The sequence below is a fragment of the Mercenaria mercenaria genome, chromosome 5 (assembly GCF_021730395.1).
Source record: "Mercenaria mercenaria strain notata chromosome 5, MADL_Memer_1, whole genome shotgun sequence".
Classification (NCBI taxonomy): Eukaryota; Metazoa; Mollusca; class Bivalvia; order Venerida; family Veneridae; genus Mercenaria; species Mercenaria mercenaria.
In genome coordinates this window covers 74,708,141-74,730,235 of record NC_069365.1, presented here as the reverse complement: position 1 = coordinate 74,730,235, position 22,095 = coordinate 74,708,141, and the positions used below count along the sequence as shown (strand labels likewise).

General features: G+C 36.8%; 1 protein-coding gene across 4 annotated transcripts; it reads left to right on the top strand.

Annotated features, from left to right (window-relative positions):
- The first annotated feature begins 98 nt into the window (after positions 1-98).
- Positions 99-21,152, top strand: LOC123557635 (F-box/LRR-repeat protein 2-like). 4 transcript variants are annotated; one of them, XM_053543991.1, is made up of 7 exons: positions 99-215; positions 1,341-1,398; positions 7,870-8,116; positions 10,201-10,364; positions 13,807-13,893; positions 16,811-16,925; positions 18,334-21,152. In XM_053543991.1, the coding sequence occupies exons 3-7, from the start codon at positions 7,925-7,927 to the stop codon at positions 18,433-18,435; spliced, it is 660 nt and encodes a 219-aa protein (XP_053399966.1). In that variant the 5' UTR covers positions 99-215; positions 1,341-1,398; positions 7,870-7,924; the 3' UTR covers positions 18,436-21,152. The 4 variants fall into 4 exon arrangements, with proteins under 4 accessions (XP_053399966.1, XP_053399964.1, XP_053399965.1 ...); XM_053543989.1 differs by lacking the exon at positions 99-215 and having other exon boundaries at positions 1,158-1,398; positions 7,939-8,116; XM_053543992.1 differs by lacking the exon at positions 99-215 and having other exon boundaries at positions 1,273-1,398.
- The last annotated feature ends 943 nt before the right edge of the window (positions 21,153-22,095 follow it).

The window sequence follows — 22,095 nt, the reverse complement described above, 5'->3', positions numbered from 1 at the left end:
TTACCAGATGACTAGGCATTTCTGTAAACGATTGAGGTTTTGTTTTTGTTGTTAAACATGTGAGATTTTTAAGTATTTCTATTTTGCTTTTATTTCAGAATGAATACAGAAAGTGTTGGTCTTGAGAATTTGCCTCAAAGATGCAATTTTTGCTGTTGAGATGAAAACTCTATAGGCAGTGAACATGCATGTTGTGCCAGGCATATAGTCAAATGGTCAGTAATCAAATTTATAATTTTTTATGCAGTACTTATAAATCATTTAAACAAGTGATGTGAATGGAATTTCTGAATGTCCAAAAAACGTGGAAACGCACAAAAAATATGAAGATACACAGTTACAAGCCTGCAGAACAGTAGATGCTGCAAGTATTAATGGAATCAATATTGAAAAGATTGATGTTTTTGTTAGTGATGATGAAAAAGAGGTTTCTAATGATGCTGAAGAGGAACCTGAAGTTGCATTACACGAGGCGGAATATTCTGTAAATACTAGAGAAGCTTCTGTTTGTACAAGTAGTACAAACACTCTCAGTCAAGATGTTGCTAAATCATTTTACCTACGGCATGACGGCACTGAAGAAAGAGTTAAACTTATAACATCGTATGACTTGGAATGCGTGAATGCTGAAAATGACGATACAGAAAAATTGAAAATGACCGAGGATGTGGTTGTAAGAGATGAGAATACATGCATATATGATAGAGATGATTTAAGGATGAAAACAAGTGTGAATCATGAACATGTTGGGGAACTTTGGGTGTCAAGAAATATGAAAACATATGAAATTTTTCCATTCACAAATATTGATAAATTGATGTCTAAAGCAGGATGTGAAGGAAGTGTGTTTCACAATTTACCTTATGAGCTTACTGTGAAAATATTCTCATATTTAACAACCAAAGAACTTTGTCAAAATGTAGCTCCAATTTGTCGCAAATGGCGGCAAATCTCTCTAGACCACAGTCTCTGGAAAAGTCTTGATTTTAGCACTTGCCCTCATCTTTCAAGTTTAAATTTCTTATGGGTGATAGGAAAAGCTCCCCTGCTTAAGAAACTTATAATCAGAGGTAGAGTGAATATCACACATGCTGAAGTTGCCTCACTGACCAAAAGTTGTCCATGAATACAGGAAATTGATTTTGGTTTCTGTGATAATCTTACCTGTGATATGTTACAGTGTCTACCTAAAAACTGTCAGGATCTGAGGAAAATTAATTTGGAAGGGTGTCATAAGCTTGAAAATAGAAGCCTAAAATATTTTGTAAAATGTAAAAAATTATCACATCTCAACTTTTCACACTGCTATTATTTTCAAGACTGCGGAATTATCTTTCTAGCTGATGGGCTTCCGGAGATAAAAAGCATTAATTTGGATGGAATAAGTTTAACAGACAGGTACCTTAATGTTCCTTTCTTTATTAGCTTGACTTTTCGAAGAAAAAGTAGAGCTATTGCACTCGCCCCATTGCGTCGCCATTGGTTAAAGTTTTTGATAAAGTCAAATATCTTTGTTACTATCAAAACTATTGATTTGAAACATAAAATAGTTATTAACTATCAAAGTCTACTCCAGGAGAAACAATCCCCATAACTCTGATTTGAGTTTTGATGGAGTTATGCCCACTTTTAACTTAGAATTTTTGGTTAAAGTTTTTGATAAAGTAAAATATCTCTGTTACTATCAAAGCTTTTGACTTGAAACTTAAAATAGTTATTAACTATCATAAAGTCTACACCAGGAGAAACAAATCCCATAACTCTGATTTGAATTTTGACCAAGATATGCCCCTTTTAACTTAAGATTTTTTGGTTAAACAAAAGTTTTAAAAAGTTTTTACTGGCAAAGCTCTAATTCAGAGTCGAGCTCTGAGAAAAGTCAAATGCGCTGTTTAGCTCTCATTATAGAAAAGATCTTACCTATAGGCAGATGATATATAAAGCATAAAATGCTGTGTGATCAATTAAAGGCAATGTGTTTTACTATTACTCGCTGCCAAGAAAAGTGCAGAAAAAATATCAATAAACTGAGCCGCGCCATGAGAAAACCAACATAGTGGGTTTGCGACCAGCGTGGATCCAGACCAGCCTGCGCATACGCGCAGTCTGGTCAGGATCCATGCTGTTCGCTAACAGTTGCTCTAATTGCAATAGGCTTTAAAAGCGAACAGCATGGATCCTGACCAGACTGCGCGGATGTGCAGGTTGGTCTGGATCCATGCTGGTCGCAAACCCACTATGTTGGCTTTCTCATGGCGAGGCTCAACTAAGGACATGTTATTTCCCTCAAGAAGAACAGGAAAGATGTTTTAAGAATCAGTCAAAATTTCAGTGTTGATTAATCAGAACAAAATTGATATCTTAATGGTTGGTGAATTTTGATAAAGATGAGATATGTCAGATTTGAACAAACATTGGCCCAAGTAAACTACATTTCTTAGTTTTGTTTGCATTGAAATAACACTTTATTATGCCCCCCTTCAAAGAAGAAGGGGTATATTGTTTTCAGATGTCGGCCGGTCGGTAGGCCAGTCAGTTGGTCTGTATGTAGACCAATCCGTTTCGGGATGATAACTCAAGAACGCTTATGCCTGGGGTTATGAAGGTTGATAGGGAGGTTGGTCATGATCAGCAAATGACCACTATTGACTTTGAAATAAGTAGGTCCAAGGTCAAGGTCACAGTGACCTGGAACAGTTAAAATGGTTTCCGGATGATAACTCAAAAGATGCTTGGGCCTAGGATCATGAAAGTTGATTGGAGATTGAACATCAACAGCAGATGACCCCTAATGGCTTTTGATTTTAAGGCCTGTAGGTGAAAGGTCAATGTCACAGTAACCCGGAACAGATAAATCGTTTCCAGATGATAACTCAAAAATACTTGGGCCTAGCATCATTAAACTTAATAGGAGGTTGATCATGACCAGCAGATGACCTCTATTGATTTTGAGGTCAATAGGTCAAAGTCAAAGGTCAAGGTCACATTGACCCAGAACAGTAGAACTTTTGTGTACAGTGACAAAATAATTTAGGTTGTTTGCGCAATAACTGAATGCATCAAGGAAGGCATTTCGTGTTCTACGAGCTCTTCTTTTGTTGAATGTTAACACCCATGACTGGCAGGTTTTTCACAGTCATTAAAATCTGTCTGCTTAGAAAGATTTGCTGACCAGACAGTATAGTACAGAATGTATTAACAATGAAATTTTTTTCCAGTATCGTGTCATCAGCCTTTTTAGCTCACCTGAGCCAAAGGCTCATGGTGAGCTTTTGTGACCGGTCAATGTCCGTCGTGTGTCGTGCGTCCGTCAACATTTTCTAAAAAAATCTTCTTCTTGTAAACCACTGGACAGAATTACATCAAACTTCACAGGAATGATCCTTGGGTGGTCCCCTTTCAAAATTGTTCAAAGAATTGAATTCCATGCAGAACTCTGGTTGCCATGGCAACCAACATTCAGTGGTGTAACTGTTTCAAGTTATCGCAGTTTATTACCCATCTGAGTTATTGCTTAAACTTTCATAACTTGTTTCAGTTATCATAAAATATTACAAAGCCCTCCTGTGCCAATACCTCATTATGAATGAAACTAATGCAATTATTTCCTGAATCCTTGACCTTTTATCTTTCCAGCTATGCAGTAAAAAATTTTATGCAAGGCTGATAAAGTTTTATGTAAAAACAAACGTTTTAAAGCTATAAAACTCTTAATATCCCATTATGCTTATCAGGTCATGCTCAGACTAAAAGAGAATTTGATTAATCACAGTTTGCTACTAATTTCACTTTAATGGTCACTTTGTGAGAACAGCAAAAAGACTTTTTTTGAATAACTTACCTGAGTTAACTATATTTTATAACTAATACAGGTTATAAAATGCTTGAAAAAGTAACTGAAATAGGTTACATAACTTAAAACAGTTACACCCCTGACTGACCAAAAGGAAAAACTTAAAAAATCTTCTTGTCAAAATTCGCAGGGCGTAGAGCCTTGATATTTGGCATGTGACATCATCTAATGGTCCTCTATAGAAATTATTCAAATTGTGCCCCTGGGACCCCCAAGTTTTACATAGACTTATATAGGAAAAACACTTTAAAAATATTCTTGTTTGAAACCACTACACTTAGACCTTTGATATTTGGTATGTAGCATTGCCTTGAGGTCCTCTACCAAAATTGTTCAAATTATGCCCCTGGGTGAAAATAGGCCCTGCCCTGGGGTGTCTCAAGTTTTCCATAGACTTATATAAGAAAAAAACTTTAAAAATCTTCTCGCCTGAAACTGCAAGGCCTAGGTTTTTGATATTTGGTATGTTGCATTGCCTTGTGGTCCTCTACCAAAATTGTTCAAATAATGCCCATGGGATGAAAAGAGGCCCTGCCCTTGGGGTCCCAAATTTAAAATAGACTTACATAGGGAAAAAAATCTTCTTGTCTGAAAGTTCAAGGCCTAGGCCTTTGATATTTGGTATGTAGCATTGCCTAGTGGATGTCTAACAAGATTGTTCAAATTATTCCCCTGGGGTGAAAAGAGGCCCCGCCCTGGGGGTCACTTGCTATATGAGTTATATAGGAATAAATACTTCAAAAATTATCAGATCATATTTCCTAGACTGTTTAATTATAATTACCTGATGGTCCCAAGTGATTAGGGGTCACCTGACTGTGACTTTGACCTGCTGAGCCTGACCTACTTTCTTGTGTTTTTAGCTCACATGTCACAAAGTGACAGTGTGAGCTTTTGTGATCGCACAGCGTCCGTCGTCCGTCCGTGCGTGCGTCCGTGCGTAAACTTTTGTTTGTGACCTCTCTAGAGGTCACATTTTTCATGGGATCTTTATGAAAGTTGGTCAGAATGTTCATCTTGATGATATCTAGGTCAAGTTCGAAACTGGGTCACGTGCCTTCAAAAACTAGGTCAGTAGGTCAAATAATAGAAAAACCTTGTGACCTCTCTAGAGGCCATATTTTTCATGGGATCTGTATGAAAGTTGGTCTGAATGTTCATCTTGATGATATCTAGGTCAAGTTCGAAACTGGGTCAGCTGCGGGCAAAAACTAGGTCATTAGGTCTAAAAATAGAAAAACCTTGTGACCTCTGTTGAGGTCATACTTTTGAATGGATCTTCATGAAAATTGGTCAGAGATTTCACCTTGATGATATCTAGGTCAAGTTTGAAACTGGGTCACGTGCCATCAATAACTAGGTCAGTAGGTCAAATAATAAAAAAACCTTGTGACCTCTCTAGAAGCCATATTTTTCATGGGATCTTTATGAAAATTGGTCAGAATGTTCATCTTGATGATATCTAGGTCAAGTTCGAAATTGGGTCACATGAGCTCAAAAACTAGGTCACTATGTCAAATAATAGAAAAAAAACGACGTCATACTCAGTTCAAAACTGGGTCATGTTGGGACAGGTGAGCGATTCAGGACCATCATGGTCCTCTTGTTTTAAGATACAACCTTGAAATTTGGATGACATGTACAGTTTTGCACACCTATCTTAAAACTGACTTTCAGTGATCATGAATATGACCTACTGACCTACTTTGTAATATTTTACCATAAGTTTGCCATTTTAAACATGTGGCTCATATTACACAGGTGAGCGATTCAGGGTCATCATGACCCTCTTGTTTTTAGCTCGACTATTCGAAGAATAGGGGAGCTATCCTACTTGCCCCGGCGTCGGCGTGAGCGTCACACAAATGTTAAAGTTTGCGTACCACCCCAAATATTTTCAAAGTCCATTGAGCTATTGCTTTCATATTTTGCATACTTATTTACCATCATGACCCGAGTCTGCAAAAAGGAGGAGGCAACTCTATCAAGCATTTTGACTGAATTATGGCCCCTTTTCGACTTAGAATAAATGTTAAAGTTTGCGTACCACCCCAAATATTTTCAAAGTCCATTGAGATATTGCTTTCATATTTTGCATACTTGTTTACCATCATGACCCCAGTCTGTAAAAAGGAGGAGGCAACTCTATCAAGCATTTTGACTGAATTATGGCCCCTTTTCGACTTAGAATAAATGTTAAAGTTTGCGTACCAACCCAAATATTTTCAAAGTCCACTGAGATATTGCTTTCATATTTTGCATACTTGTTTACCATCATGACCACAGTCTGTAAAAAGGAGGAGGCAACTCTATCAAGCATTTTGACTGAATTATGGCCCCTTTTCGACTTAGAATAAATGTTAAAGTTTGCGTACCACCCCAAATATTTTCAAAGTCCATTGAGATATTGCTTTGATATTTTGCATACTTGTTTACCATCATGACCCCAGTCTGTAACAAGGAGGAGGCAACTCTATCAAGCATTTTGACTGAATTATGGCCACTTTTCGACTTAGAATAAATGTTAAAGTTTGCGTACCACCCCAAATATTTTCAAAGTCCATTGAGATATTGCTTTCATATTTTGCATAATTGTTTACCATCATGACCACAGTCTGTAAAAAGGAGGAGGCAACTCTATCAAGCATTTTGACTGAATTATGGCCCCTTTTCGACTTAGAATATGCTTATTGTAATGTTAAAGTTTTACTCATTGCTTATATTATACTATCAAGCACTGAGAATAGTCGAGCGCGCTGTCCACTGACAGCTCTTGTTAAAATGATATTCATTTCATGATTTGAACATTGCTGCCAACTGAAGCATCATTTTCTGTATTATACATTACATGTTGTGAAAAGTTTGTAAAATTGTTTTCATGGTTTGTTCAAAATAAGTTCATTTTTTAAGCTTGACTATACAGTTTATATAGTGAGCTATCAGTGTCCTACTGAACATTATGTCAGCCATGTCTAGAGCTTGGTTAATGTCATAATGCACTTTCACTTTATCTCTGTAATACTACATTGATTTGAGCCGCGCCATGTGAAAACCAACATAATGGCTTTGCGACCAGCATGGATCCAGACCAGCTTGCGCAGTCTTGTCAGGATCCATGCTGTTCGCCAATGGTTTCTCTAATAGCAGGAGTCTTTAAAAGCGAACAACATGGATCCTGACCAGACTGCGCGGATGCGCAGGCTGGTCTGGATCCATGCTGGTCTCAAAGCCACTATGTTGGTTTTCTCATGGCACGGCTCATTTTGTTTCAGACTTAGAATAGTTGTTCCTCCTCATCTCCCATGGCATTATTATATTGGCATATCATTTTCATGCATTATGTTCCATTTACTAAAAAATTCAGGTCAATATTTTAATGCATTTTCACTCTTTCACTGTTATAACCAAATGAAGTTGTTTTAGACTGAATAAGAGTTACTCCCCACCATCACTCGCATCATGTGACACAAAATATGTAAATACTGTGATCCCGCTTAGCTCAGTAGCTAGAGCGTTAGTCTAAGGATTGCGGGGTTGTGAGTTTGATCCTTGGGCAGGGCATTTGTTCTCTGTGACTATTTGATAAACGACATTGTGTCTGCAATTATTGGTCCTCCACCTCTGATTCATGTGGAGAAGTTGGCAGTTACTTGCATAGAACAGGTTTGTACTGGTACAGAATCCAGGAACACTGGTTAGGTTAACTGCCTGCCGTTACAATATAATGTAACATAACTGAAATACTGTTTGAAAACGGCGTTAAACCCAAAACAAACAAAAACTGTGATGGAAATATTCCATGAATTATGCCCCTTTTATTCTTAGAATTTCTGGTTTTTTCTCTGTCTCTGTTAATACTACATGGATTTGATTCAGATCTTAAAATAGTTGTTCCACAGAGTCACTCACATCATATATGAGTAGATATGCATGATTTTTGTTGTTGAATGCTTGAAGGTGATCATGGGTACTGATGTATTAAATACGTATCAAATACGCCATATTTCACTACGCAGCATTGAATAGTTGAGTGAGCTGTCTCCTCTGAAAGTTCCTGTGCAATTTCTGATAATGTTGTTTTCCAGAGGAGTGAAAGGTTTGGTGGACAGTCACTACCTATTCTTGGAGGAGGTGGAGCTGGATGGGGGAGAAAAAGAAATTTCTGATGTAGGACTTGAGCAACTTTCACGCTGCAAGCAGTTGAAACATCTCGGCATCTCCTTCTGTGAATGTCTAACTGATCAGTCTTTAGAATATCTAAAGGTAAGTATCTACAGCTGAGTCCCATAAGATGTCTTGCTTTTGTACTTGAACATGTTCTTTTCTGGAACTACTGGTAATCAGGACTTTAACTGAAATGTATTAAATAGAATTAGAATTAATTTATGTTGTAAAAATGTTCAGGTGGGATTTGAAGGGGTCGTTTAACTTTTACCCTGCTAAATTTCTAAAATGGACTGGTCCATCATTCAGTTTGGGCAATACCATTTATTATTTGAAGGGGTGTTCACTGAAAATTTACTGACTGAATAGCGAACAGTGCAGACCATGATCAGACTGCAGTGATGTGCAGGCTGATCTTGGTCTGCACTGGTCGCAAAGGCAGAATCACTTGCCGACAGCAGGCTGAAGGTTAATAAAAAAGTAGCTTAATACACGGCTACTAAACGCTAGCGCCACCACCAAATTGTGGTGATAAGGAAAAGAGCTATCAACATTTCCGTGGTGCAGCTATCGCCCGTTTCTACTTGTAAACATGTGAGTAAAATTTATATTTTGTCTTATATTTTCATTGATAGATCTTTTTCGAAAATCGGAGAATGTAGTTCCGTGTAACAACATTTTTACTACATGTTGGCTGTGATTTCATTAAAATAATATGCAAATTGTGGTGTCAGGAGCTTTTATTCCGAATCTGACAGTGGCACATTTTCATATCAGCCAGTATTCGAACACCAATCTGATGAATAGACATACTGTAAGAACATACCTGCGCATGCAAATGGTGTAGAAATGATAAATAATTATATACGCACACACCATAAATAATAAAATCTCGGGTTAGAAGAAATATACCAGAATTTTTAAAAGTGGTGGCGCTATAACTCTAGCGATGGCGCTATACAGTAGTGGTGGCGCTGTTACGACATTTAATAATACGAACTGCTGACACATTTGGAACAAAACAAACACCAACATTCTCTAATTGATAATTTTCCTGCAGGGAATTATGTTATTAAAGAAAGAAAAACACGATCATAGTTAACTTACCTTTATGAAACATTCTCTATCCAAGAAAAAAAGAACAAAATACTCGCAGACAGAAAAATAGTACTTTTATTTCAAACAAAGATTTGTGTCCAGGAAATAATTTGAAGATAGTGTAGAATTTATTTGTTATATTAAGATTCTGAAAGTTACTCCCCTTTGTTTTATACGTTGTTTGCATGTCATTGTAAACAGAAGACCTTACTTTCACAATTCTTTCTGAAAAGCGAGTACAGTACATTTTCAATTCCAATCGATAAAATATGATTAAGCAATAGAGTTTAGATGTACAATCTGAATCCATATTCATGTAGATTATTTTGCGATCATGTCAGAGGTTACTACATGTATTTTGTTGAGTAACGTAATTTGGGTGTAGTGTGGGATAGGTTGATAACATCGATTATTGTAGAAATTTCCGTGGCATGCAGATAGACATTTTCATATATTAAAATTGAATATTTCAGCCATTAATCATATACAACAGCGCCACCACTACTGTATAGCGCCACCACTTGAGAGATAGCGCCACCGCTTTCAAAAATAGTCGTGTTTTAACTTTTTACTGTGTTTTTCGTAATTGTTTGGTGTATGGGAATACGTGTAATTCATTTCTACACCATTTGCATGCGCAGGTATGTTCTTACAGTGTGTCTATTCATCGGAATGGTGTTCGAATACTGGCAGATATAAAAATATGCCACTGTCAAATTCGGGAGAAAAGCTCCTGGCACCACAATTTGCATAATATTTTAATGAAATTCGGCCAACCTGTAGTAAAAGTGTTGTTACACGGAACTGCATTCTCAGATTTTCGAAAAAATTCTATCAATGAAAATATAAGACAAAATATAAACTTTACTTACGTGTTTACAAGTAGAAACGGGCGATAGCTGCACCATGGAAATGTCGATAGCTCTTTTCCTTATCACCACAATTTGGTGGTGGCGCTAGCGTTTAGTAGCCGTGTAATACAGGTGGTGGTTTGTACAATGTCGACTGTACTTATTTTGCCATTATAGCATGTTAAAAACAAAATTTTACCTGTTTTATAAACTTGTTTTATGTTTCTTCTTCAGGAATTAAAGAATTTGGTCTATCTAAGATTAAGTAAAGGCAGAGACTTTTCCTCTGACGGGCTGTCTAGTTTTTTCAAAGAAGCTTCATTATCAAAACTGCGGGTCTTGAATCTGTCTGAGTGTATTGAAGTCAATGATCAAGTTGTGTCTGACATGTTACAAGCGTAAGTATCTTAAAATACCAGGAAAGTTTTGTTTTCTCCTTAACCTTTACCCTGTTAAATTTCTAAAATGGATTGGTCCATCATTCAATTTTGGCAGTAACACTTGTTTATAAAAGGAGTTTTCACTGACAATTAACTGACAGAATAGCAGACAGTGCAGATCATTATCAGCCTGCATAGAGGTGCAGGCACCTCTTGGTCTGCACTGGCCGCAAGGGCAGAATCACCTACTACCAGCAGGCTAAAGGTTAATTTTAGTCCCAGTGTAATAATGTAACACTGGCTAGATAGTTTATGGTTTTGACCAAAATGACCATTTTCTTTGGACACTGATACATGTATGTAGATTTAAGACTTTGAAAGCAGATAAATGAGATATGTATTTGTTTACTTGAATACAGCTACTGTGAAAGCGTTATTATTTTCAGGAAACTTGTTTTCATGGATAATGTGGGTATTTCAGTACACAAGGTTTATTTTCGAAGAGAAGATAAAAAGTCATAATTAGCTTGACTTTTCAAGGAAAAAGTAGAGCTATTGCACTCGCCCCAGCATCGCCGTTGGTTAAAGTTTTAATAAAGTCAAATATCTCTGTTACTATCAAAGCTATTGACTTGAAACTTAAAATAGTTATTAGTTACTTATTTACTATCAAAGTCTACACCAGGACAAATAATCCACATAACTCTGATTTGAATTTTGATAGAATTATTCCCTTTTTTAACTTAGAATTTTTGGTTGAAGTTTTTGATAAAATCAAATATCTCTGTCACTATCAAAGCTTTTGGCTTGAAACTTAAAATTTGTCTTGACCATCAAAGTCTACACCAGGAGAAACAATTCCCATAACTCTGTTTTGAATTTTGACAGAATTATGCCCTTTTTAGCTCACCTGTCACGAAGTGACAAGGTGAGCTATTGTGACCGCTTGATGTCCGTCGTGCGTCGTACATCGTCCGTCAACAATTTGTAAACAAATCTTCTTGAAAACCACTGGGCAGATTTACACCAAACTTCACAGGAATGATCCTTGGGTGGCCCCCTTTAAAATTTTTTCAAAAAATTGAATTCCATGCAGAACTCTGGTTGCCATGGCAACCGAAAGGAAAAACTTTAAAAATCTTCTTCTCAAAAACCAGAAGCCCTAGAGTTTAGATATTTGGTGTGAAGCATTGCCTAGTGAACCTCTACCAGTTTTATTCAAAACATAACCCAGGGGTCACTTGATTTTACATAAGAAAATCTTAAAAATCTTCTTCTTAAAAACCAGAAGCCCTTGAGCTTAGATATTTGACATGTAGCATTGCCTAGTGGACCTCTACTAAAATTGTTCAAATCATGACCCCGGGATCAAAATTGACCCCACCCCAGGGGTCACTTGATTTTACATAGGAAAATCTTTAGAAAATTTCTAAAAATAAACCAGAAGGCCTAGAGCTTAGATATTTCACATGTAGCATTACCTAGTGTACCTCTACAAAATTTGTTCATATCATGACCCCCTGGGTCAAAATTGACCCCGCCCCAGTGGTCACTTGATTTTACATAGGAAAATCTTCAAAAATTTTCTAAAAATAAACCAGAAGGACTAGAGCCTAGATATTTCACTTGTAGCATTGCCTAGTGGACCTCTACAAAATTTGTTCAAATCATGTCCCCCGGGATCAAAATTGACTCCACCCTAGGGATCACTTGATTTTTCATAGGAAAATCTTTAAAAAAATTCTAAAAATAAACCCTAAGGCCTAGATCTTAGATATTTGACATGTAGCATTGCCTACTAGACTTTTACAAAATTATTCAAATCATGATCCCTGGGGTCAAATTGACCCTGCCCCATGGGGTTACTTGATTGTACGTAGAAAAATTTTCTAAAAATACGCTAAAAATAAACCAGAAGGCCTAGAGCTTAGATATTTGACATGTAGCATTGCCTAGTGGACCTCTACAAAAAAGTTTTCAAATCTTGTTTTTAAAGTTACTTTAAGAAAATTTCAGCTGTATTTTCTCATAATTCTTTTGATTGATTTTTATTATGATCTTTTGACCTTGAAGACTTCTCCTTAAGTGCAATGATAACAGGTGAGTGATATAGGGCCATCATGGCCCTCTTGTTTAACTTAGAATTTTTGTTAAAAGTTTTGATAAAGTCAAATATCTCTGTTACTATTAAAGCTTTTGACTTGAAACTCAAAATAGTTATTTACTATCAAAGTCTACACCAGGAGACACAATTCCCATAACTCTGATTTGAATTTTAATAGAATTATCTCCCTTTTTAACTTGGAATTTTTTTTTACCGGCAAAGCTCTAATTCAGAGTCACGCACTGAGAAAAGTCGAGCGCGCTGTCTTATGGACAGCTCATGTATGAATTTATTTTGCTTCCTTTTACATAAATTATCAGGTTTATAACCATTAAATTCTTAATGCACTCTCACTCTGTATTTGTTGTTACCAGACAGATTAGATTCAAACTTGAAATAGTTGTAGCACATCATCATCCACATCATATTGCTCAAGGGCCCTAACTCTGGCACCAATATTTCATGAATTATGCCTCTTATTTAGTTAGAATTTCAGGTTAATGTTGGTGCAATTTCATTTTATCTTTATTATTGCTAAATGAATTTGATTAACTTAAAACAGCTCTTCCACATGATCATCCTCTTTGTATGACACAAGACCCATAACTTTGACACCAATTTTTCATGAATTATACCCTCGTTTTTTGACACAATATTCATGATACTGGCACAAAAATGCTATGAGTTATTTCCTCTTCTTATTAGAATTTCAGGTTCAAGTTGTGATGCACCTGTGTCCTTACTCACTGATTTGATTAAAACTTCAAACAGTTGCTGGACATTATTAGCCACATAATATGATTCAGTGTCACGGTGCATTACTTTTGCTGAAATTTCCATGAATTTTGTCCCTTTTATACTTATTTAATGTTCTAAATACACTTCTCTATCCCTGAAATTACTGTATACATGTGACACAGACTTAAGCTATTGTCCAATATGTTTGTACACATTGGAGTAAAAAAACACTCCAGTGACAGCTCAGCTTCCTCAGATGTGCCTAGTTTCACTGTCCAGCATCAAAATAGTCGAATGCACTGGCTCCTGTGACAGCTCATGTTAACAATAGTCATACCTAAACCAGTCCAGTTCTAATGTAAGTGACATAAGCTTTCCTGGCTGCAAATTTGAGGTTCATTCCTGATTTAAAATCTGCTGAAAGTAAGATGGAACATTCAAATGACAGTGTAATCTTCAAGTATGGATGAATATATTGGGCATCCTTAGAATTTTATCTTCTTTTTGCTTCTTTTACGACTTTTTTACCTTCTAGAAAATTGCTACCTAAAATGGCTGCCAATTTTATCAAGAGAGATAATTTAAAGATTCACTTTATTTCCTTTTATATGATATTAGGTGTGGCAGCCACTTGAAGGAGCTGTCTCTGAGCTGGTGTGATTCCATCACAGACACAGGACTTATCTCTATAGTGGATCACTGCTGATAGGTATTTTGCATTTCTGTCGGAAAAAAATGATGCCGAAGGAGGTGCATGTAACTTGAGTCATTACAGCATATTAAGACAGACGATGTAGTCATTTTATCAAACCAGTGCTGGGATGATTGGACAGGAAACAATTTGTCAGGAGTCATTTGTCCGACACTTTGATCCATGTTGGGAAGTTATCAGTTTCTTGCAGAGAATAGTTCATTAATTGTACAGAATCCAGAAGGATTGGTTTAATTAACTGACCATTACTATATAAGTGAACTTGTTGAAAAATGAGTATAAACCTGGATCAGTCCAGTTGAATTTTGTGCTTTGAGGCTGTTCTAGAGGGCATGTATGTTATAGTTTTAACAGTTACCAAAGATTGTTCCTGTCTTCAGGGGTTTCATAATTAATGAAGTAGAGGTTGGAAGTTTCAAAGTAGAAGGGGGCTGGGGTTCCCCCCAAATAGAATTTTATGTCTGTCAGAAGAAGTAGCCAGGGCTTTAGACCATTATACAGGGGATAAATCCAAGTCCCCATGCCCTTAGTCTTTAAAAAATTGATTGTGCTGTACATCTTGCTTGCCAGAAACTAGTTTTATTTTAACCGGAAATATTTGTATGGTGCCGGTGTCCTTATATATTCTTTATGTACATAAACTGTACATATTGCTCCAGCTTTACCTGAATAACAACATGCTTTATTGGTCCCTTTAATCAGTTTCTATTATGACAGGTTTTATCGTATATCTAGAAAGAAATGTTATGTTGTCACTCTCATTGTTAACCATTACTGTAGAATTTAATAAATTATTGTATTTTTAGCTCGATTATTCAAAGAATAGTCTAGCTATTCTACTCTCCCTGGCGTCGGCGTTGGCATCACACCTTGGTTAAAGTTTTGCATGCAAGTACATATGGCTATCATTTAACGGTATATAGCTTTGAAACTTACTTTTTCTTTTTCTAGGTCAATTATTAACACCAATGGGTCAAGTCCCATGACTCTAACATGTATTTTGGCCAAATTATGCCCCCTTTTGGACTTAGAAAATCCTGGTTAAAGTTTTACATGCAAGTTACCATCTCCAAAACTAATGTAGATATTGAATTGAAACTTCACATGTGTCTTTGAGTTATAAAACTAGTTGATTGCATCAAGTCCCATAATTCTGACCTTATTTTGGCTAAATTATGCCCCCTTTTAGACTTAGAAAATCCTGGTAAAATTTTGCATGCAAGTACATACAGCTATGAATTAAAGGCATGTAACTTTGAAACTTTTTATTCTTTTTCTAGGTCAATTACTAACCTCACTGGGTAAAGTCCACTAACTCTGACATGTATTTTGGGCAAATTATGCCCCATTTTGGACTTAGAAAATTCTGGTTAAAGTTACTATCTGCAGAACAAATGCAGATGTTAAATTGAAACTTCACATGTGCCTTTCGGGGTTGCAACTAGATGATTGCATCAAGTCCCATAACTCTGACATGCATTTTGGTCAAATTATGTCACCTTTTGAACTTAAAACTTCTGGTTAAAGTTTTGCATGCAAGTTACTATCTCCAAACCTAATGCAGATACTGGATTGAAACCCTATAGATATTTTTACATGAAGGGTAATATTTTTAGGCTTCTGGAACAATAATTCGAATAGTCAAGCATTGGCTTTCTTACGGACAGCTCTTGTTCTTGTCTGCTTTCAGCTTTGTACACCGGAAGGCACGGAATGTAGCTTTCCTTCCGTGTTTTAGTTTGAGTAAACTGTATACTGCCCTAATATTATTAGGACTTGACAAGTAATATTGCCTATATTAGAAAATTTAGCTATACATGTAATAGCTAAAACTATACTGGATCAGGTACTATAACAGGTCCCTTTCCCCCATTCCAAAACATCTGGGGTTATGTTGCATGTGCCAGGAAGAGTATATGAACTAGAGTAATGAAACTTCATAAGGATGTTGTTCAGCATGTGAAGTGATGCACCCAGCTTTGCAAGAGGTGTTAAACATGTTAAAGGAATAAATGTTTATGAGATGAACTTACCAGTACGGTAGAAATTTTGAATATATTACAGGCACTTTAATAACTTTTAATTTTAAAATTGGGGAAAAGTGCACTTCCGGCCATGAAATTGACATCATTAAAAGTAATGTAAAAATGAAAAAATAGCCTGCTTCCTCCTTCAAACACCTTTAAAATGACATGAGCTGCACCATGAGAAAACCAACATAGTGGCTTTGCGACAAGCATGGATCCAGACAAGCCTGCGCATCCGCACATTCTGGTCAGGATCCATACTGTTCGCTAACGGTTTCTCTAATTGCAATAGGGTTTGAAAGCGAACAGTATGGATCCTGACCAGACTGCGTGGATATGCAGGCTGGTCTGGATCCATGCTGGTCGCAATGCCACTATGTTGGGTTTCTCATAGCACGGCTCATTTATAGTTTAGATCTAGATATTGCAAAGTACAGTTGCAATTATTGAAAAACCCAGTTATGGATTATGTCGATCAAACATTTGTTCAAATTAATTGAACTTAGCTACATGATACACCTTATATATGCCTGCCCGCTTACATGTAGCTCTATAGGGAGAGCACAGATCTATGGATCGCGGGGCCGTGAGTTCATTCTCAGGGCAGGCTATGTGTTCTTTGTGACAATTTGATAAAAGACATTGTGTCTGAAATTATTTGTCCTCCACCTTTGATTCATGTGGGGAAGTTGGCAGTTACTTATGGAGAATAGGTTTATATTGGTGCAGAATCCAGGAACACTGGTTAGGTTATTTGCCTGCCTTTACTTGACTCAAATACTTTCGAAAAAAATGAGTTACGGTAAATCTAAAACAAACAAACAAACCAGTTGCCTATTACAATGAATCTTTAAACAAATGATTGGTTTGTTTTGTTTTTCAGCAACATGGAGAATCTGGATCTTTCAGGTATAGGTAGTATCTATGGCGAATGTTTGTTGAGAGTTCCAGAGGAAATGACAAAACTCAAGTTCCTTGATCTCAGACTGTGCAGACAGGTATAAACTTTGTTGGTCTGTGTTTTAATAAGAATAATGAACTGTTAATATATTGTACAGCCACATGCTGCAAAAGGAATCTTTGATTGGAAGGGAAAAAATTATTACAACGTTTTCTGAGAATTATCAAAATAATGAAAATATACAGTGAAAAATATCTGGAAATTTCACAGTGAAAAAATCTAATATATTTTTGACTGAAAAATATCAGATAAACAATATTTGGTTAAAACCTGCATATTCTAAATAAGAAAATGTATATTATTTTCCTATTAAACATTTTGACTTTGTTATTAATTCCAATGTTAATGCAGCAACAAAAGCCATTGGCCAATAAAGTACCGGTTTGAATTTCAATACAAGGAAAATGCTTTATGCACTGCTCTTCCTGTCTACCAATAGTTTGACCTTATTCAGTTGTCATTCCAAGAATGCAGGTAGAATTGTGCAAAACTCAATTACTTTAAAGGCGTATGCTAGAATTCCCTGTATATGAGATGGGCAAAAATTTTCCCAATAACAGAATTTCTTTAAACTTTGGATATTGAAGGACAATCATCTAAGAAACAAAAAAATGCAATAAAAATCATAGGTCACCATATTCGAAAAAGAGTTATCTGCCCTTGAAAACGTCATTTTTGGGGGAAATGCCGTTTTCAAGGGCAGATAACTCTTTTTCGATACCGGTGACCTATGATTTTATTGCATTTTTTTGTTTCTTAGATGATTGTCCCTCAATATCCAAAGTTTGAAGAAATTCTGTTATTGGGAAAATTTTCGCACCAAATTCTAGCATACGTCCTTAACTTTGTTAAACAAATAGAAGTACGGAGCAAGTTGAAAATAGAACAAAAAGTCAGTAAGGGAAGGTAGCTAATTAACTGGTTAAGGCAAGTTGAAAATAGAACAAAAAGTAAATTAGGGAAGGTAGCTAATTTGCTGGTTAAGGCAAGTTGAAAATAGAACAAAAAGTAAATTAGGGAAGGTAGCTAATTTGCTGGTTAAGGCAAGTTGAAAATAGAACAAAAAGTCAGTTAGGGAAGGTAGCTAATTTGCTGGTTAAGGCAAGTTGAAAATAGAACAAAAAGTCAATTAGGGAAGGTAGCTAATAAACTGGTTAAATCAAGATGAAAATAGAACAAAAAGTCAGTTAGGGAAGGTTGCTGATTTGCTGGTTAAGGCAAGTTGAAAATAGAACAAAAAATCAATTAGGGAAGGTAGCTGATTGGCTGGTTAAGGCAAGGGGCTGCTTTATACAGGTGGCTGCTAGGACAGGTTCTGCAGTAAATTTAGAATGAAAATGTTATTTAATAATGTGTTCCAAACTGAATTGGGTATGTATGGATAAGTGACCACCAGAATAGCCGTATTGGACACTAGTATAATTTGATTGCATTATATTTTGCAGATACTGGATAATCTCATTGATGATATTGTTCAGCGGAAGAAGGATTTGAAGATTGAGCAAACATGCAAAAATGAATACTTGTTTCTAATGTTGTGTACCTAATAGTGAAAATATAAGATCTGGTTGAAATGAGCGAATGATATTTGATCTTACATGTGAAACTAATTTTTATGCCCCCCAAGGGAGGCATATAGTTTTTGAACCGTCTGTCAGTCTGTCGGTCTGTCAGTCTGTCCACAATTTTCGTGTCCGGTCCATATCTTTGTCATTGATGGATGGATTTTCAAATAACTTGGCATGAATGTGTACCACAGTAAGACGACGTGTCGCGCGCAAGACCCAGGTCCGTAGCTCAAAGGTCAAGGTCACACTTAGACATTAAAGGATAGTGCATTGATGGGCGTGTCCGGTCCATATCTTTGTCATCGATGGATGGATTTTCAAATAACTTGGCATGAATGTGTACCACAGTAAGACGACGTGTCGCGCACAAGACCCAGGTCCGTAGCTCAAAGGTCAAGGTCACACTTAGACATTAAAGGATAGTGCATTGATGGGCGTGTCCGGTCCATATTTTTATCATCGATGGATAGATTTTCAAATAACTTGGCATGAATGTGTACCACAGTAAGACGACGTGTCGCGCGCAAGACCCAGGTCCGTAGCTCAAAGGTCAAGGTCACACTTAGACTTTAAAGGATAGTGCATTGATGGGCGTGTCCGGTCCATATCTTTGTCAACCATGGATGGATTTTCAAATAACTTGGCATGAATGTGTACCACAGTAAGACGATGTGTCGCGCGCAAGACCCAGGTCCATAGCTCAAAGGTCTAGGTCACACTTAGACGCTAAAGGTCATTTTTCATGATAGTGCGTTGATGGGCGTGTCCGGTCCATATCTTTGTCATTCATGCATGGATTTTAAAATAACTATGCATGAATGTGTGACACAGTAAGACGACGTGTCGCGCGCAAGACCCAGCTCCGTAGGTCAAAGGTCCTAAACTCTAACATCGCCCATAATTACTCATTCAAAGTGCCATCGGGGGCATATGTCATCCTATGGAGACAGCTCTTGTTTTTTCTATTCCGTGTTTTTCAGTATTTTTGACAATATTTTGTATATTTTTTATTTATCACCCAGTGTACAACATACTTTGAAAGAATGGTTGCTGAGCATCAATGGCACTAGCACCACGATGGACTGAAGGAATTAATGTGGTTCTCTGTATACTGTATGTTCGGATTGCTCAAAACCTTAGACAACCCCAGCATTTTTTCTTGTCCCTGAGTGACTTTGAGGAATCACTGTCTTGCCTGATTTGAAACTTTTCACTGTCTATTGACGCAACAAAGAAAATCCATGAAAATTAGAACCCAAGGATAACTTACAATTTTACAATAGGCTAACAAATAAATTGAAAGTAATATTATAAATTGGAAAGAATAACTTACACTTACGGGGAAGAATTTGTGCATGACTAGATATCCGTATTTATAAACATGAAAATATGATCTGGAGTGCTTCATGAATTTTGTAATCCTTTGGTTCTTCCAGAATATGTGTTAGCATGGAAATCTTTCATTAGTTCTTCCTAGACAAAGTCCTTCCTTTCTTGTTTGAGATGGAAATCCTTTATTTGGTCATCGAGAACATGCATTGACATGGAAGTTCTTCCCTTTGGTTATCAACTAGGAACTTCTTCATGAAACTTTATTGAGATGGAAGCCCTTCCGTTTTTATACGCCCGTTGGAAAAACGGAAATATTATGGGAAAGCCGCAGGCGGGCGGCGTCCACAGACTTTGTCCGGAGCATATCTTCTACATGCATGGAGGGATTTTGATGAAACTTGGCACAGTTGTTAACCATCATGAGACGGAGTGTCATGCGCAAGAACCAGGTCCTAGGTCTAAGGTCAAGGTCATACTTAGAGGTCAACGGTCAAATTCAAGAATGACTTTTTCCCGAGCATGTCTTCTTCATGCATGCATGGAGGGATTATGATGAAAGTTGGCACAATTGTTCATCATCATGAGACGGAGTGTCATGCGCAAGAACCAGGTCCCTAGGTCTAAGGTCAAGGTCACACTTAGAGGTCAAAGGGTACAAGAAAGAAAACTTTGTCCAGAGCATATCTTCTTCATGCATGGAAGGATTTTGATATAGCTTAGTGCAAATGTTCACCACCACGAGGCGGAGTGTCATGCGCAAGAACTAGGTCCCTAGGTCTAAGGTCAAGGTCACACTTAGAGGTCAAAGGGTACAAGAATGAAAACCTTGTCCGGAGCATTTTTTCTTCATGCATAGAGGGATTTTGATATAACTTGGCACAAATGTTCACCACCTCAAGACAGAGTGTCATGCGCAAGAACCAGGTCCCTAGGTCTACAGTCAAGGTCACACTTAAAGGCAAAAGGTCAGATACAAGTATGACTTTGTTCGGAGCATTTCTTCTTCATGCATGGAGGGATTTTGATGTAACTTGGCACAATTATACACCATCTTGAGACAAAGTGTCATGCGCAGTTCCCTTCTTTATAATTACTTCCCTTTGTTGTTACTATAAATAGATTATATTATAACTTTTTCATTTCTAGTCGTAGGGAAAAATCGAGACCACTTTTCTGTAGTACAACATGCAAGCTACATCCAATTTTGAGGTGTATTTTGACCAATCTCTACCTTGTAAAGATTTTTGTGAGGACTTACAATTTTTTTTGGGATTTTTTTTTTATGGGATTTTTTTTTTGAAGATTAACTTCCCGTAATTGTTGCTATAAATAGCTTATATTGTAGGGATAATACACGTTTTTTTGTGTATTAACGTCTGCAGAAGCTCGCGGGATTGTTTGTGACCGAGACCGAAGGTCGAGGTCACAAACATATCCCCAGGGCTTCTGCAGTGTTAATACACAAAACAAACGTGTATTGTCGCTATTCTTGCATAAAAATATTTCACGGTGATTTATGTATTGTTTTCATACGTGATGACTTGACGATTCTGGTACATTTTTATTTACCATTCCAGTTGTTCTTGGAAACGGTAAACATGTTTTAAATATCCGTATCCAGGGCCCGGAAATAAACAACGCTATCAAAAGCACCTCCTGAAGGTTTTTAAGCGATTTTTATCTCTCATTATTACAAACATAAAATTACCAATAATTGTTCATATCATTTCACAATTTGGTGGACTCGATCACAATTTCAAGAATAATAACTTTGCATTCGAGTTATATTGAGTACGGACACAGTTGGAGTACCAATGTGTACGAACGTAGTGGTAAATTTCCAAGCTGTTTATATAAATTCTTAGAGAAATTAGATAAAAAACATACCGACTGATACTTACCAAAATCATAAATATAATACCTAAAAACGAACAATAGCACAAGTTACACGCGATACTTATTTATTCACAGTTATTTACAATAACTAAACAGACGCTTTGTAAAGGGAGTGAACTCTAAGAGAAGCTAGGGCGTACATTGATGGGGGCAGTACGTTTGGGGTTGGAAACAGATACAGCTAAACATACTATGGATTACATTGTATTTATAATGCTACAAGATGAGGTTGTTAAGGAAGAAACAAGACGCAGATGCCAAATATCAGTGTGCGTAAAAACACATACATATATCCCTGGCAAAGCATTTCAAAAATAAGAATCGGGTATTAACAGCACGTGAATTGCCTTGTTTGCACACGATTTTTCTCGTGTTAATACATGGGCGGATCCAGTGAAAAAAGTAGTTTTT

What these genes read in the sequence shown, in the direction of transcription:
- LOC123557635 (XM_053543989.1), top strand. Translation starts at nt 1,172, where the DNA reads ATGTTACAGTGTCTACCTAAAAACTGTCAGGATCTGAGGAAAATTAAT. An exon ending in GTGTCTGACATGTTACAAGC is followed by an intron (nt 10,365 to 13,806) that starts GTAAGTATCTTA and finishes ATATGATATTAG; the next exon opens with GTGTGGCAGCCACTTGAAGG. An exon ending in ATCTCAGACTGTGCAGACAG is followed by an intron (nt 16,926 to 18,333) that starts GTATAAACTTTG and finishes TATATTTTGCAG; the next exon opens with ATACTGGATAATCTCATTGA.